Source organism: Acinonyx jubatus, chromosome B2 (assembly GCF_027475565.1).
Source record: "Acinonyx jubatus isolate Ajub_Pintada_27869175 chromosome B2, VMU_Ajub_asm_v1.0, whole genome shotgun sequence".
In the NCBI taxonomy this organism is placed as follows: domain Eukaryota; kingdom Metazoa; phylum Chordata; class Mammalia; order Carnivora; family Felidae; genus Acinonyx; species Acinonyx jubatus.
The window spans coordinates 84,744,077-84,762,891 of NC_069385.1; the positions used below are offsets into that span (position 1 = coordinate 84,744,077).

General features: G+C 38.7%; 1 protein-coding gene across 4 annotated transcripts in view; it reads right to left on the bottom strand.

Annotated features, from left to right (window-relative positions):
• The window catches only part of KCNQ5 (potassium voltage-gated channel subfamily Q member 5), a 509,402-nt gene that overhangs the window by 167,419 nt on the left and 323,168 nt on the right, over window positions 1–18,815 (bottom strand). For all 4 annotated transcript variants that reach the window (XM_027057408.2, XM_027057410.2, XM_027057409.2 and 1 more), the window contains exon 2: window positions 3,764–3,854. In XM_027057408.2, the coding sequence (XP_026913209.1) occupies window positions 3,764–3,854 (91 nt within the window). The remainder of the gene's footprint in view (window positions 1–3,763; window positions 3,855–18,815) is intronic.

An 18,815-nucleotide genomic window follows, 5' to 3' on the forward strand; every position in this document is an offset into this window, starting at 1 on the left:
GTAACCAAGGCCAGTAAGTCACAAGTTTATAAGTAGCATTGGGAGTGCAATTCTAGATGAGAATGATGAGGCCTCTTCCCTTGGGATGGGAGATGGAGAGCCAAAGACTCTGTGAGAGCAAGACCAAGTCCAAAGACTGGTTCCCTCAAACACAGGTGGAAAGCATGAATGTCACAGAGGGGCTTGGCAAGTTTGTCCAGGAGCCAGCTGGCCTGTCATGTGCTCCGTCAGAAGTGTGGGTGCTTGTTACTTGCACAGAAATGGAATTACAGTTAGAATATGGGAACATCTTTTAAAGTGTTAAAAAAAAGCCCACATGGGACAGAGCTATGAAAAAATATACAACCGTGATGCATGATTTATATAGAGTTGTTCTAAACTTATTTCTCTGGTGCTTTATTTGTGGCCAAAAGTATACAAAAGTGACTTTATTATAAATTTTTGCAAACATTTTAAAAGCCATTCATATGACTATTTGGATGGCAATTCTTTAGATATATTTTATCTTGGGAACTAAAAACATTGCTAGTCAGAGTTGTGTTCTATGAATTCTGTTTGATTAGATGTTCAGAGGATAGACGGACTTTCAAATCAGATTAACTGTCTCAAACATACATATTAAAAGGATAAATGAGATTCCCTAAACCATTAAGAAGGTATCTCTTGGCTTTTTCCAATATTTTACAACCAACTGAACTTTTATGATATCCTAGATTAACTAATTGTGAAAAAGAATTAAAACATGCATGCTTTTTCATTTTATTAATTACTAAATACAAAAATAAAAACAGAGCTTATACTTGAAATATTTTTTTTCTACATGATGTGTGTGTGTGTGTGTGTGTGTGTATTTTAGCATTCACTCAGCTAACTCAGGAGAGCATGAAACCTTTAAATAAAACATATTTCTTGGAGAAATGTTGATGCAGAAGAATAACATCAGGGAAACCTTAGACCTGCAACACAGTCTGCATATTTCTAGGTAGGTTTTAAGAGTGCGCTTTGGTTTAAAACATACACCTTGACCATTTATCCCTATAGTGCAACAATAGGAGAATAAGCAAGCACTCTCCCTAGGGAAGTAGAGCAACCTTTCTGAGAACATGTATCTGCAGCAATTACTGCATTGCTGAAAACAAATGGGACTGGTTTCTGCTTTGCTAAATCCAAAGGCATTCAAGACTGAGGGAGGAAAGAAGACATACAAATGGCCAGCAGGTACTCAATTGAAAAGGTGCTCAATATCAATAATCATCAGTGAAATGCAAATCAAAACCACAGTGAGATACCACCTCACACCTATTAGAATGGCTATTATAAAAAAGACAAGAAAGGATGTGGAGAATAGAGAACTGTTGGTGGGAATGCAATTTGGTGCAGCCACTATGGAAAACCATATGGAGGCTCTTCAAAAAATTAAAAATAGAACTGCCATATGATCCAGCAGTCTCACTTCTGGGTATATATCTGAAGAAAACACACACACACACACACACACACACACACACACACACACACACACATTGGAATATTATTCAACCTTGAAAAGAAGGAAATCTCACCATTTGTGACAACATGAATGGACCCTGAGGGCCTTATGCCAAGTGAAATAAGTCAGAGAAATATAAATACTGCATGGTCTCACTTATATGTAGAATCTAAAAAACAAAAAACCCCTGAACTCATAGAAACAGAGAAGACTGGTGGTTGAGGCAGGGAAGGTGAAAGTGGTCCAAGGGCACAGACTTCCAGTTATAAGATAAGTAAGTTTTGAGGATCTAATGCACAGCATGGTGACTATAGTTAACAATAGTGTAGTGTATACTTGAAAACTGCTGAGAGTAGATCTTAGAAGTTTGCATCACAGGCACACACAAAATGGTAACGATATGAGATTATGCAGTGTTAACTAATTTCATTGTGGCAATCATTTTGCAATATATATGTGTCATCAAGTGGCATACCTTAAACTTACACAAGGTTATACATCAATTATATCTGAATAAAGGTGGCACAAAGAAAACAACTGAGGAATATGTGACAATATCTACATTCTTATCTACTCAAATGCACCCTAGTTACTAAACTCTCATGAATTTGTTCACTGCTCAGAAAGTTTTAAAAATCAAGGTAAAAATCAGCTTTGGGATTTTTAGGAATATGTTTCTTTGGACTATTTAGAAACTCATTAGCAAAGGCTGAATTTATGTTTCGGAGATTTGAACGATGTAAACCTAACATTTTGAATCCTTGACCTGATTGTGAAAAATTCCTTTTTATGGGATTCTTAATGCTTGATTCATTCATTCATAATCATTGGTCATGCAGTAGACCAAGTTTTTCATGTTTCTGAGTCTAAAAATCAGATTTACTTTTTCAATCTAAAATTCCTATTTGTAATTCTGTATATGAACTTAAAGGCCAGCTGTGCCTTAGACCTTGGGCTCAGATCATTTGTTGTTATCAAAGGGGTGCATAAGGCTAAAAGCCCACTTGCTACCCAAATGGAAACCTTGTAAGTGAAGCAAATTCCCAGTGTGCTTTTTGGTCTGTTTTCTATGTTTGGTTTTGAAATAGCATCCTCAACATTAACAATATACCGCTGAGCACAATTTGTATGGAAACAAATTGGGATAGATTGGTTCCAGGCTCAACAATGATTTCTCTCTGATGTAGGATGGAGACTTGATGAAGTCTTGGTAACTTTAAGCACAAACTGGCCAACTGAAAGCATAGGTAGCAGGAACAGCTGCCCTCCAGTCAGTTTATATGAGTTGAGATCTTTCAGTCTTCATCTTCAAGGTAAGGATAATTTTCTTATATTAAATGTTTATTGCTGTACATAACCCATATCTGTTTATTAGGGCACATAAAAGGCAGCTTACCCCATACCCTCTTTTTCTTTCCTTCTATGTAGTCCACAAGGTTTTATAGAAGTGAGTTGTTCCAACTTATAGTTCATTGAGACAGTTCTGAGACTGTCAAGTCTGATATTTTTTTGGACTAAGTGACTGGATCAAAATGGATGTAAATGAACCAAACTTTCAATCAGATGCAATTTGAGTATACAGCGATACAGTTTAGTTGTAATAGAAAGTAAAAGAGCTTAAAAGGCCCAGAATAATTCAGACTAAAATATCTTGGGGTCTTTTTCCATTTTAAAATGAATTGAGCAATTCTGTATGGTTGAGGATTGACAGCATAATGGAAACAGAGCTAACTGCAGAATTTCTTACCAGGTGACTTGTGTTAGCAGCAAAACTCAGAATGTAGTCTGTTGGTCGAAAAGAGCATGAAGGAGCCTTCTGTTTTCTTATGAGGTGCTATATTCTCCTAGTTCTTGGCTAATTACACTTACCTACTGCCACATTGCAGTTACTAGAAAATGCTCTCTACCTTTTAATTTTTAGCAATGTAATGAGAGACCTCATGGATATTTTTATTCTTCTTATAATTTGCTTATTGTAATAAATAAACATAAGTAAAACTGCTTCCAAGTCCTGCCTTCTGGCTTTGATGTAACTGCAACATAAGATATTGCTATGTAATAGTAATGCTGAATATCTGTATACATTCCTGAGGACTGGCTAAAAGGTAAAATGGTAGGCCAATATTTCAGTGATCTTTGAAAGTTTTATACTTCACAGTAACTCTTTTTTTTTTCTAGATGGAACTTTGTGGTGGGATAAAATGCATAGCATAAATATTATACACAGTTCTTATATAAACTTTATATACATTTTTGCTCATATGTATCACTTACCAGAATCAAGAGGCAACTTGAGGCCAATTTTGTGTGCTCAGGGATGGTGGAAAACACTGACAAAATCAAGCAACCAAAGACAAGGAGAAAACTGTAAAACAACAACAAAAAAAGAGAGAAATCTGATAAGAAACTTGACTTATCATGACAGACTTCATTTCTTTTCTATAGTTTAAAGCACCAGACCCATTTGAAATGGCACTAATTAAATAATAAAAACCTTGGAAGGGACTAGCCATTTTGAATGTCAAAATATAATATGATGTATGGTGCACATAGAGTTCCTTTACAACTTTGTTGATGAAGAGAACTGTGTGTGTGTGTGTGTGTGTGTGTGTGTGTGTGTGTGTGTGTGTTGCATGCTGTATTTAAATGTCTGCAACTAAGAATGTGTGAATTTCCCATAAATCCTTTCCCAAGTGGGGATCCTGAGAAAGGCCCCAGTGTGTTCTTGCCATCCTACCCCGGGACTACATGCTGCAGCTGATCTCCTTTCAAAGAGGCAGAATCCACCTCACATGTGGCATCGTTGGTGACCCATCAAGTGTTCTAAGCCACTACTAAGCCACTGGCTCATTTTCACAGTCTAATTTTGTTTATGGATATTTGTCATTCCTTTATAATATTCATAAGAACAGTAAGGGAAGGGAATGATTTTTTCTGCTACCCATGTATTTTCCATTTCCTTACAAACTGCTAAAGAAATGACTCCTCAGCTCTGTCTATTCATATGGCAGTCATAGGGGACAGAAGTGAGAAGCAGCATTTTCTACCAATCAATCTACAGACATTTTCATTCTTAAAATTGTGGTACTCTCAAGATCTAGAGGGGGAGCTGAGTTCCCAAGGAAAATGTCTAATAAAAAGAGAAGGCTCTGTTTTTTTTTTTTAAAGTTTATTTATTTATTTTGAGAGAGACAGAGCCCGCATGAGTGGGGGAGGGGCAGAGAGAGAACCGAGACAGAGAATCCCAAGCAGGCTGTGTGCTGGGCTCAAACTCCTGACAAACCATGAGATCATGACCTGAACTGAAACCAAGAGTTAGACACTTAACCAACTGAGTCACCCAGGCACCCCGGAGAAGCCTCTGTTCTAAAGTTGAAGTTACTTATCCTGAAATGCAAGATTGAAAACAATAACAACAACAAAACACCAATCCCTGAGCTACTTGCTCTAGGACATACTTTTTACTTTTACCTATCTCTGGGAAGCTCATAGAGTAATCTCCCCTAAAATACCAGTTTCCACATTATTTTTTTTAATGTTTATTTATTTTGAGATAGAGACAGAGAGAGCATGAGTCCGGGAGAGGCAGAGAGAGAGAGGGAGAGAGAATCCCAAGTAGGCTCCTTCCTCACTGACAGCATGGGGCCCCATATGGGGCTCAATCTCATGAACCATGAGATCATGACCTGAGCTGAAATCAAGAGCTTAACCTCCCAGTCGCCCCAGTTTCCACATTCTTTTGTATGGCAGTGGAGTTCGTCCATGTCTCCTTTCGGCTTGCCCTGACAAGTCGTCCAAGTCTTTCTATAGCATTTGACTGGGAACTCCCAAGGACCTATAGCCAGGGATTGGTAAATTGTGGCCTAGGGAACAAATTTGGCTCTTGAAGTCTGTTTTTTGTAAATAAAGTTTTATTGTCACATAGCTACATTCATTTGCTTATGTATTGTCTACAGTGGCTTTCACGCTATAGCTACAGAGCTAAGTAGCTGTGGCAGAGACAGTATGGCACATGAGACTAACATATGGACTCTCTGACCCTTTAGAGGAAAAGTTTGTGGACCTTTCGCTGATACCATGTATTCTTTATTTCTTTATACCTATCCCAAAACAGAATCAAGTTGAAGCTCATAACTGCCTATGTTCTGTATGCTGGTAACAATGACTAACATTCATAGAGGGTTTCCTATATGCTGGATATGGTGCTAAGCCACTTTCACATGTGTTATCCATGTTATCCTCACAAATAGAAATATCACTATTCCTATTTTACAGATATGAAAACTGAGAATTAAGAACATTTTTTAACTCATCCAAGACTGTGTAGCAGAAAGAGGGTTCCAACATTGTTTGTCCTTGAGCTGCCGCAGAGTGTTGCTGAATAAGTGTGGATAGATAAGAATGGCAGTCACATTCTTGGTTCTGCAAGACTTTTGGGGATACCTCTATATCTCTTCAAACTGAGAGGGAAGGAGTTATCATTTCAAATAGATGAGTCTCGAAGGAGGAGTCTACTAGTGAAAAAAACCTAGTATACTTTGTTAATAACAACTCACCATACTTTTCACTCCTGTATCTAACAATTCAGGATACTTTGAATTACACCTTAAATTGGCCTTCATGAAATGGAAATTGTAAGCCAGAAATGAAATTCCAGTGCACCTACAAACCTCTAAGCTACTAATGAGAAAACGAAATTCAGCGATCACTAAGATAGTTGGGAGGATGATACGACATCAAATAAAGACAGTGACAGATGTTTCCCCTCTTGTGAGTGGCTGTTATCTAGGCATGCTCTCTGAATCCAGGCTGACCAGAAACCATTAGAAAAAGCAAGCAGGGCATTATTTAATCACTAAGGTATCTTCTTCCTCCAAGAGCATCCCAATGGTAGTAGCTTCATGATCTCTGCGTTTGTGTTCAAAACAGATCTATACCATGAGTCCTTTGCTAGTTCCTTCTTCGATAATATTTGGGTGCTGTTTAAACTTTTTCCTTCATGCCACTACTTTGCCCCTTTTCTTTCTTGAGCCAGTCTTTTTTTTTTAAGTTTATTTATTTTGAGAGAGAGAGAGAGAGAGAGTGTGTGTGAGAGAGAGAGAGAGAGCGGGGGGTAGGTAAAGAGAGAGAGTGAGCATGCAGGGGAGAGGGAGAGAGAGAGAGAGAGAGTGGGAGAGAGAAAGAGAGAGAGAGGGAGAGAATCCCAAGTTCTATGCCATTAGTGCAGAGTCCGATGTGGGACTTGAACTCACAAACCATGAGATCATGACCTGTGCCGAAACTAGGAGTCAAAACACCTAACCAACTGAGCCACCCAGGTGCCCCTTTCTTGAGCCAATCTTACACTCCTTTCTAACAAGCATAGTTTCCGAACTAGAATTTCTATAGGAGCCATCTGAAGACAGCAAGCCAAAGACCTTCACTGCTCAGGCTGCCCAAAGGGCTATCGATAGACAAATACATTCATTAATTCATTAATTCCTCCTTCCCTCAACCATTCATCCATTTAGTCAACCAGCAAATATTAAGTATATAATACTAGGCTGAGTCATGGGGATACAATAATAAGATTTTTTTTTGCCTTGACAGAGTTTAGGGTCTGTTGAGGTATAAAGAGTAATAAACAGAAAATTAAATAAATATGAAATTTATTAAATTATTTTAATGTAAATGAATTCAATTTAAATTAAATTAAATAATATTAAATAAATAAACGTTCAGCAGATGTAAACAGAAAATTAGAATTCTGAGTGATGACTGCAAAGACTGGGAAAATATAGGGGACAACAGGAATATGCAGGAAAGGAGGGGTTAGGTAGGACTGGTTACTCCGTTAGTGGAGTTGAGTCAAAGTAAAAATGTGGGCCCTTTGTTGAAAAACTATCTCAAGATGTTAAAAAAAAATTTCAAGATGCTGACAGCAAAGTATGGCACCAACTGTGGCAACCTTCTAAGTGCTGGGCTCCATGGGAACACACAGGTTGCATAAGCATGAAGCCAGACTTGGGGTTAGGAAGCCTTGTCAGCAAAAATGATGGCCAAACTGAGCCCCGAATGCCCGGCAGGAGTTAGCACAATGATTGGAATGGCCGGGGAGGAAGGAGCACTCTAGTGCATGAGACTGTGTGGGTGGAAGGCCAAGTGCAAGCACAGCATCACTAAAATTTACCAATTAATCAATAAATCGAGTCAGTGAACACATGCTAGCTAGCTTATCCTTCAGTAGTACATGAAAAGTGTAAAGTGGGTCATCCCGGCAAATTCATTTTTTGCATAGGAATCATTTCAGTTCAGTTGAAAACATACACTGAGTACTCATTGTAAAAATGGTGTGCCTAACACTACTGAGGTACAAGGGATAAATTAAAGCAGTCTATTTTTAAGGGATTAAAAATCTAATGCAGCTGGAATTTAAATAGAAACTTTAAAAAATCTAATTTGGTTGGTAAGATGAACATATAGTAGTCCCTCCCTTATCTGTGGTTTTGCCTTTCACGGTTTCAGTTACCAGTGGTCAACCATAGTACGGAAGCCGATGATCCTATACATTTTAAGAATTTTTTTAATGTTTATTTATTTTTGAGAGAGAGAGAGCATGAGTGGGTGAGGGGCAGAGAGAGAGGGAGACACAGAGTCCAAAGTAGGTTCTGAGCTGTCAGCACAGCCTGACGCGGGGTTCAAAACCACAAACCATGAGATCATGACCTAAGCTGATGTCAGAAGCTTAACCGAGAGCCACCCAGGTGCCCCTAGATGATTCTATTTCTGACAGGTATCCTAAGACTACATCACAATGCTGGTGCCAGTCGCCTCACTTCACCTATCACAGAGGCATTTTATCACTTTATATCATCACAAGAAGGAGAAGGTTGAGTACAGTATTTTGAGAGAGAGGGAGAGACCAAATTTATATAACTTTTATTACAGAATATTATTATAATTGTTCTATTTTATTATTTATTATTGTTTACCTCTTACTGTGAATAATTTATAACTTAAACTTTACTATGGGTCTGTTTGTATAGGAAAAACATAGGATGTATAAGGTTTGGTACTATCCATTTTTTCAGGCATCCCCTGTGTTCCCTGCAGTTAAGGGGAGACTACTGTACTGGATCATAATGAAGGGTAGAGGCTGATAAATGCTAAGAAAAATGCTATAGAGGCTAAAAGTGGGAATTCAGTTGGGAATGGTGGAAGCACATCAAGAAAGTCTCTTCATAAATGGATGATGCTTGAGATTGGATTGTCTCTGAAGGAACGGTAAGGTTTCAACAAGAGGACATTCTGGAGAAACACATTTCAGAAGGAGAGTACAACATGAGAAAGGTAATAAGGCAAAAAATAAATGAGGTAAGGTATCTGTTCCCTGTTTCATGAACAAAGCATTATCAAGTTTGTAGCACAGGGTAAGACAGTTGCTGAATTGGGAGTCTGGGGCCATGATGTGGAGAGGCTTTTATGGCAGGGCCTGCCTTTAGTTCAGTAGATAACCGGGAGCCATTGAAGATTTTTGAACAGGGAACTATCATCAGAGTTGCACTCTGGGAAAATCAAGTTGACAGCAGTGTGTGTTAGGACCTATCTGAGTAATTGAGAAGCAAGGGCAAGAGTAACGGTGATCCAAGTTAGGTTGTAAACTAACTGGTAGAAATGGGAAGGGGATAGAGAGGGACACTGGAGGGAAGTTGTAAACATAGGAGCTCCTTGACTTGGAGAGTTATTAAATTGGGCAGTAGAGTTTGGGAAGGGGGTGGAGTGGCTGAAAAGTCTGAGGTTTCCACACATAGTTACTGTGATGTACCTAAGAAGTCAGGAGGAGAAAAGTCGGGAAGGTCAGAAGACAAAATTGATTTTGAGAAAAGGACAAATCCAGTTTTAAACATCCACATGGAACTGTGGGTCTAAATCACGGGCACAACACCAGTTTAAAGGGATGGAAGTACTTTTTTCCTAGAGGAAATGAACGTAGAGAACACGCTCTCCTAGGGAAAGTGCAGACCGAGCATATAAGGTTTAGGCAAATAAACATAAAGGATATTTGGGGAACATTTCCTGATCTTGGAGAATGACATCATGGGGAATAACAAATACATTCTGCTACTAATTGGATTTTGGTAGTATTTCCAGAGAGACTCCCTGGCTGGAGAAAGCAGTGAACTGACACAGAATGACCCCTTTGAGGTGACAGTGTTCAGACGCTGGGCTCATTGGCAGTGACATGGTAGACCACTGGGGTGTGAGTGTGGCTCTGCTGACACCATTGCTCTTGAGGGTCTCACACAGATCTATGCTGACAACTGACCACTACCCCACTCCATCTCTCTACCAATTGAATAAAATTGGAAGCAGTGGCAAGAGTCACTGGATGCAGAGTGTCTTAATCCAGGGTCCATGAACTTCCAAGGGGTCTGTGGATAGAAGTTAGGAGGGCTGTGAGCATGGATGGGAAAAAAATGACCTCTTTGTCACGAACTATGGCAACAAACCACGATGGTATTAGCAGTACTTGTGACTTTGTTACTCATAGAAGGCACAGATATTGTCATGTCCCATTTCATAGTTGTAGATGAAACCATAATTGTTTCATCTTGCATACATATTTTGCTCATTGCTAGTTCAAGATTATTTATGGTAGTTATTAGAGCCACTGCTAGGTTTATAAAAAATGTATTAATAAAAAAGTATAGAGATTACTATACCAGAAAATTGCTCAAATTTTTAATAATAGTATTTCAATATAATTTTTTTCTCTTACAATCACATGTATTTTATACATTTAAAAACATTATTCTTAGGAATGGTTCATAAGCTTCACCAGACACACACACAAGGATCAATCACACACACACAAAAATTAGGTACTTATAGTGGAAGATTAGGAAGGCAGGAGCTGGGAGCTGGGGAATGGCCCATTTTGGCATGAGTCACCAACTTAGGTAAGTTTTAAGATCAGTTTGAAAAAATATGGACATTTTTGTTTTAAATATTAATCCTGAGATATCCTATAACAGCTATCGGCCTTTGTTTTGCCAAAAGCAATAATTTATATGTTATTTCTGAGGAAATTATCTTTAATGCAGACCTTTGTCTAAAACTTTAGACGGCAAAGATTATTGTATGCATAGAAGGATATTTATGATACAAAAATATTACCAGTTCAAAGGCCTCTATCACTCAAGAAAACTACCATCAACTTTTTCTGTGGGTTAATTAAGAATCAATTTGTCAGGTTTAATTCGGCAAAAAATAAAACACAACAAAAAAGCTTTACCTGGAAATATCATGGATGCTTAAGGAACAGATGATGTCCAGCTTCCAGAACTTGTGCTTTAAGCATGGGTTCATTTAGCAAGAATTAAAATGATGTGAAAATAAAGCATTCAGAAAAGCTCTGCTGATGTTTGCCAAATGAACCATGGCAAGTTACACAATGTCATTCACACAAACACACAACCCCCGGCCACTCACAAGCAATTATGAATAATGCAATGAAGACAGGAGAAATGGAGCTGATGTTTACAGTAGACATTTCAATGAACTTAGCTCAACGAGGAGGCAAATTAACAGCATGGGCTTTGCAGACTGAAACTACCACACATTTCCACCTAGAAAGTGTTTTTTGCAAGTATTTTGGTGGATGATAAGCTCTCCATAGTATAACTGTCCATGTGAGTCAACTATGAAGAAAGCATTAAGGGAGGGGAGGTCTTTAATGTCTTAAGTGGAATGGAATCATGGGCTTAAAATAAAGAATGCTAACAGGAAGCAGATAGAGAGTTTTGGTTTTTTTTTTTTTTTTCAAGAAAACAATTCTTCAGAAATATCCTCTGAAGGAAATTTAGCCCTGCCTTTGATTTTTCATACATTTTTAAGTATTGCTGTGATAAAGTGTGTGTTTCAGTACATGTGATGGAAAGCCTCGTGAGTGCATCATGAATTAGGATGACTGGAGTACACATGCTAACATTAGTGACCAAACATGACCCACTGGCTGACATGACTTACCTAGAAGATGTGCCGCCTACTGAAATCAAAGCCTCATTATCAGAGGACTGGCTGGAGCCCACTTTTCTCTTCCATCCTCCTAAGTTTACCCCTTCTTTCTAAACTTGGCATTTTGCAAAATGTCCTTTCTGCATAATTTTTCCATAAAGGAAGGGCATTTTGCACATGAAATCTATCCACAGCACACTCAGCTTCCATTGCAAAGCAATGAAAATTAAATATGACATTTTTGGTGTCTTTAAAGGTGATTTGGAATATTTGATTAAAAGCACTGCATGCAAAAACTTGAAACCAAAAAAAAAAAAACACACTGCATGATTCTGCTTTTCAGGTGCAACGAGCTCTAAATATTAATAAAGACCCTAATCAATAAATACTATCACTGTAATCTCTGTGAATTTGCAAAAATAGGGTCATCAGCTAACAGTTTTAAAAAACGAAATGTGGCATTTTACCTGTGTGGTGTTACGAGGAAATTAGAGGGTATGGGAACTAGCTGTTTCTGCTTGCATAGTATGTTTCTGTAGAGGACTATGGGTAATGGAGATGAACTAAAACAAGGCAATAGAACCCATCAGCACTTCGAGAGCGTCCCCTCAGAGCAGCCCCCGGAACTGACTAACCACAGGCAGAGGACATGCTCAGTCTGATTCTCACCCCAGGATCAGGGAATCCTTGTGGTTTGAAGGATTTCTGACTGAGCTCCCTCTCTAGACGGGGATTAGTTTTAAAACATTACGGATAGATGATTGTGAAGTTCCTCTTTGAGCCTTTCCAGTGTCCAGAACTCTCCCAACACTAAGGCAGCACAGTACTGGCATAGCCCACGCTACTGTGGGAAGACTACTTCCCCTCTGATTCAAGTCTCCTTATTCATGCCCTTTACTTACAGGTCCTGGGTCAGGCTCTGGACTACAAGCACATGTGTTCCCTCCTCCAAGTGTTAGTTTTTCAGATATTTGGGGCTGGTTTTATCCTCATGACCTTCCTGTCAGTCTTCAGATTACACTCAGCTCAGTTCTTTGTCTACTTAGCATATGAAACAATGTCCACATCTGTCAATCTCGCTGTCACTATTCTTTATTATTATTATTGATATAATTTATTGTCAAGTTAATTAAAATACAGTGTATACAGTGTACTTTTGGTTTCAGGGAGAAGATTCCCATGATCCATCGCTTACATACAACACCCGGTGCTCATCCCAACACGTGCCCTCCTCAATGCCCTGTCACTGTTCTTTACACATACGCAGTTTAGTCCTACATCTCTCCAAGTTTGATACAGGCCCATTGTTATTCTCGCATCTAAACAAAAGATTTAAGATTTAGCTGTCAACATAAAGTATCTGTACTGTCACTTCTTGCCAGGGAATCCAAATTCAAATTCTTCGGTGCTCAGTTACTAGCAAAAGTTTGGTTTCAAAAAGGACTGTCTTGGAGATATATATTTCCTTCTTTTCCTGCATCTTTCCCACCACAGCACAGGGTCTAGAGCAAACATGACTCATGACAACCTGTGTATTTTAACCTAATTGCCTTGATCACTCATGGAATTGCTTTCACTAAACTGTGATTTTTTGCTATTTTCTTTTTAAAAATTATTTATTTATTTTTTAAAGTTTATTTAGTTTCAGAGAGAGAGAGAGAGACAGCATGAGTTGGGGAAGGGGAGAGAGAGAGAGGGAGAGAGATAATCCCAAGCAGGCTCCACACTGTCAGCCCAGAGCCTGATGTGGGGCTGGAACTCACAAAACCGTGAGATCATGAGATCATGAGATCATGAGACAGGAACTGAAATCAAGAGTCAGACACTTAATCAACTGAGCCACCCATGTGCCCCAATTTTTTGCTATTTTCTTGAAGAACAAAAAACATTTAACCAATTTACCATTTATAAGAGTTTCTCTGCACTTCACACTGTATTTGTTCAATGAGGTATCATGTGAAAATTTAGAAAATTCTTCTCCAGGAGATTTTTCTTGCAATATGGTGAATAAATTTGGCTACTTCTAATGAGTTTCTGTTGCTGGGTCTGGATTTATTATGTTAGAAGCCATCAAAGGATTTGTGGATGAAATTGAAGAACTTTTATTAATTAACTGGAATAAATCTTGAAAACTATAATAGGAGCCAAATGACCAGAGAAAGGAAAATATTCTGAGTGTCAAAAAAAAAAAGAGGAAAGTAGGGACCCTGGATTTTGTTGTATATTGATAAGCTCAATCACAACTCCTAGAAATTCTCCAGATAGAATATTAAGCAAATGATTTCTAATCAATTCAAATGGATGACTGTGGTTCCTAAAGAGAAACAAGTTCACCAAGAGCAAGAAACACTAAACTATGCTCATTTCCTAATTTGATAAATTTGCCTGCTTGCTCTATCAGGGGAATAGAGCAGATGAAATGTCTTAATTTCAGCAAAGCACTGGGAAGTGTTTTATTATATCCTTGAGGGAAAGAAGGAGAAATTCAGGCAGGACGATGTGACTCTTATGAGGATCTGTACCTTGTGTTGGAAGTCTCCAGAGATGAGCCATGGTTTTTTGTAAGAAAACTCTGAAGATGAGTGAAATCCCATAATCCATCAAGCCAATGCATCATCTGTTGCTTTTTGAAAAAATTATGAGATTTTACTTTATGGAGACAGTGATCTTTGGATATATGTTTCTCCTTGCCTTGGCTGCTAGGAAACTCAGAGGTGAATTTGTGACCTATGTTAATAATGACACAGATTTTTTCCGGTATACCTATCTATGGATTAACTTCATTCCTGACCTGTTTATATTATCCTATCATTAACTTACCTTCATTGTATTATTTCACAAATATTTGCAGGCACTGGAAACTCAGGGATGGTCTGTGCCTAATAGGGTTTTCAATTTAGTGGGAAGACAGACTTTTGCTTATTCTTAACCACTTATACCATACGTATTTTGTTAGCAGTCTCAAGTCCTTTCTAAATGATACAGGGTTTGGGGGTATACCTGACTAATGACAAAAAGTGATAAATATGTGGTTTTGTCTATCACTACTTTTTCCTTGAAATGGAAGTATTAATGCAGCCTAAAGTTATAGTACTTTTGGGGGTGCCTGGGTGGCTCAGTCGGTTAAGTGCCTGACTTCGGCTCAGGTCATGATCTCATAGTTTGTGGATTCCAGCCCCATGTGGAGCTCTGCACTGACAGTGAAGAGCCTGCTTGGGATTCTCTTTCTCTCCTTCTCTCTCTACCCCTTCCTGACTCACGCTTTCTCTCTCTCTCAAAATAAATAAATAAAGTTACAGTATTTTTAAAGAAGCAAATGACAACATTGGCTCAAATTTAACTTCATGTAAACCAAACTTATGAGATGTCTCTCAGTTGGATTACTAAAAAGTTTTTTACACTTGTTATTTTTACATTTTATTATGTTAATCTTGATTCATTTATTCCCAGCATGAGCTACCAACTCCCTACTCCAAGGACATCGCCAAGTGTCCTACACTCGTCTTCAGTTTTCTTACAAAAAACCACGGCTCATCTCTGGAGACTTCCAATACAAGGTACAGATCCTCATAAGAGTCACATCGTCCTGCCTGGATTTCTGCAAGGATATAATAAAACACTTCCCAGTGCTTTGCTGAAATCAAGACATTTCATCTGCTCTATTCCCCTGATAGAGCAAGCAGGCAAACTTATCAAATTAGGAAATGAGCATAGTTTAGTGTTTCTTGCTCTTGGTGAACTTGTGTTTCTCTTTAGGAACCACAGTCATCCATTTGAATTGATTAGAAATCATTTGCTTATATTCTATCTGGAGAATTTCTAGGAGTTGTGATTGAGCTTATCAACGTACAACAAAATCCAGGGTCCCTACTTTCCTCTTTTTTTTTTTTTTTTGACACTCAGGATATTTTCCTTTCTCTGGTCATTTGGCTCCTATTCTAGTTTTCTTTAATTTTTTTTTAACGTTTATTTATTTTTGAAACAGAGAGAGATAGAGCATGAATGAGGTGGGTCAGAGAGAGAGGGAGACACAGAATCCAAAACAGGCTCCAGGCTCTGAGCTGTCAGCACAGAGCCCAACGTGGTGCTCGAAGTCACTGGCCGCGAGATCCTGACCTGAGCCAAAGTCGGACACTTAGCCGACTGAGCCACCCAGGCACCCCTATAGTTTTCAAGATTTATTCCAGTTTATTCATAAAAGTTCTTTAATTTCACCCACAAATCCTTTGATGGCATCCAGACCCAGCAACAGAAACTCATTAAAAGTGACCAATAATTTGCCCATCATATATTTTCATTTTCTCTGAATCACATTACAAAAACCCCTTTTAGTTTAAAAACCATTTTTTTTAATGTCAAAGAAGGTGTAAGTTAGGATTTGAATAGCTCAGTTTTCTCTGTGTTATAGTAACAATTTGGTCCTCAACAATAGGACTGTATCTTCTCCTATTCCTGTTTTTTATTTATTTATTTTTTTGGTTTGTTTTCAAGAAAAAGAAGACTTTTTTGGGGGGGTGGCATGTTCTGGTTTATCTGGCTTTTAGCCCATCCGAAGTTATTCTTAAAGACTGTGATTCTGTAAAAGATGTATTCTGTAAAAGAATTCTCTATCTTTAAAAATACAGAGTAAATACCTGAATTTTTTGAAGAATTTCTGGGTAGACAAGATAGGATTCTTTTGATGCTCCTTTTAGTTCCTCTTCTACGTCTGTGTCCAGAGTTTAAATCTCTTGTTTTTACTGTTGTTAGTACTGTTTTTCTAACTTCTAACCATGTTTCCTCATCTATATTCGGTCTGTTTCAGTCTCTTTCTTAAAAGTATCATAACCTTCTTAAGAAGTGGCCTCGAGATGGGAAGGTTCATTTTTTTTAAGCTTTTTTTTTTCTTTTTAGTGTTCATTTATTTTTGAGAGAGAGAGGCAGAGAGAGGGAGACACAGATCCATTAGGCTCTGCACTGACAGCACAGAGAACCCTATGTGGGGCTCGAGCTCACGAATCATGGGATCATGACCTGAGTTGAAGTTGGACGCTTAACCTGCAGCCACCCAGGCACCCTGAGATGGGAAAGTTCAGACTCTTCTCCATTGCTGTCTCATTTCCAGGTATCCATCACCAGTCCGAGTCCTGTGACGACACTCACTCGGTCTGGAATGAATTGAATGGGTCGTGGCCTATCAAAATTAAATTGAAAATCTCTATTTTTTCAATAGCAGTAAGATACGTTTTCCATTCTATGTGTAGACTATGTAGGCAGCTGATGAATGAATCGAACGATTGGGAACCGTCATGCTGAATAGAAAGAACAAGGTAACAGCACACTATTTCTTAAAGGGCCTGAGGTTTGCAATTCAGAAACCCGTCAGTCAATTTCTTGCCTCTGCAAGCTCTGTTTCTGTGACTGTTGCCAGGAAACAGCTGAGAGTGGAAACCACTGGATAGTGTTCAGAGACCATGAATTTAAAGTAAAAAACAAAAACTGTCTTTCCAACTGTCACCTATTCAGTGCATGCAATAGGGGAACATTCTGTTTAACATTTTGTATTCTTGTTACATTGTTATATTTTCCTTTGAGCACAGTACCATCTGGGAGTATTTGTTTATTTTGGTCTCCTCTTCTAGAATATAAGCTCCATGAGGGCAGGAACCTTGTCTCTCTTATTTGCTCCTTTTTGTAAAAAAAAAAAAAAAATTAACATTTATTTATTATTGAGAGATAGAGTGAACAGGGGAGGGGTAGAGAGAGGTAGAATCCAAAGCAGGCTCCAGGCTCTGAGCTGTCAGCACAGAGCCCGACACGGGTCTCGAACTCATAAACTATGAGATCATGACCTGAGCTGAAGTCAGTCACCCAACCAACTGAGCTACCCAGGCATCCCTCTTATTTGCTCCTTAATTACCAGTAACCAGAATCAGGCCTGGTACAGGTACAGGTTTCCTACTATGCAAAAATAAAGTGTTACTACAAAAACTTTCATAAGCCAAAATGGCCTAGAGTGTCCCCCCCTTTCATCCTTCCCTCCAACCCCATGCTCCAAAAGGTTGTGTTACACCACTTTGCTGTTAAGAAAAACCTACTTTAGTACGGTAACAGCTTTTTTTTTTTTTTTGTAAAAGTGAAAATCCTTTTCAGATTTCTTTTGGTTAGCAAAAACAGGCATTAATGTGGGTCTGCTTCGGTCAAAGCAAAGTGGGTGGCATGCAGGCTTTCAGAAAGCGGAGACACCTGTCCTAATAAATTCATTAATTCATGCAGAACGTATTCCTCAGGGCCTGCCATGCATAAGGCAGTGTTCTGGGTGGTGAAGGCACAGTAGTGGATAAAACAGACAAAAATCTCTGCTCTTGCAGAACTTGCATTCTAGTCAGAGAGCTGGGTCACGTACAATGTAAATAAATAAAATACATACAGTGTCAGAGAGTGATAACTGCTAAAGAGGAAAAAAACTTCACACACAGCGGGTGCTGAGGGATTTGCAAGTTTGGAGAGAGTGCCAGGGCAGGCCTAACTAAAAAGGTGACATTTCAACAGTAAATCCCATGACCCATCAAGCCAAAGCAACAGTGCGTTCGGAATGCAACCTGCCTAGGCGTTCCAGACCCTGCTCCCTAAAGGACTGCTTTTATCATGCCAATTCCTTATTTTGAAACTTATAGTTCCTCTCTCTCACTGTCATATCCAAACTCTTTTGTCTGGACTTTAAGATCCCCATTAGAACATGAATTGCCCCATTCTTTCAGAGAGACCATGTGGGCAGGCCTGCCTCCTTCTTATTTTCTGCACAACATCATGCTGTAATATAATCCTGTGATATAATAGGGATCTTGTCTTCTGTGTGCTGCTTCCCCTGCCTGCAGCCGCGGTCTACAAGTCACAGGTCAGCTGGGCCTCATGCTCAGACCTCTGTCCTATTCAGCCTCCTTTCCAGATACCTCATTGCCTTTCCCTTGGAGCTGCTTTAAGGACTGAGATAGTGTTGAACTCAGAATTTGTGTTTTAACATAAAAAAATACACACACACACACACACATATATACCAAATTGAGTTAAAAATGCCAGTTGAGCATCACATTGACATGTAATTGCTGCATACTTTGTACAAGGTTTTATTAACACTATTAACAACTGTGACAAAGAATACAAGTGACTTATCATCTAAAATCTCTGCTTCTAAAGCAAGACATTTGAAAATTGAAAACATGAAACTGTGCAGCAAGGTCTGAGGTGCTCAAGTAATTTGTGTGTCTGAGCAAATCCATGTGAATGATGATGTAATAGTTCAAACCTGTGTGATCATGTTCTCAAGGTTGACTAGTCACGGTATTTTCTT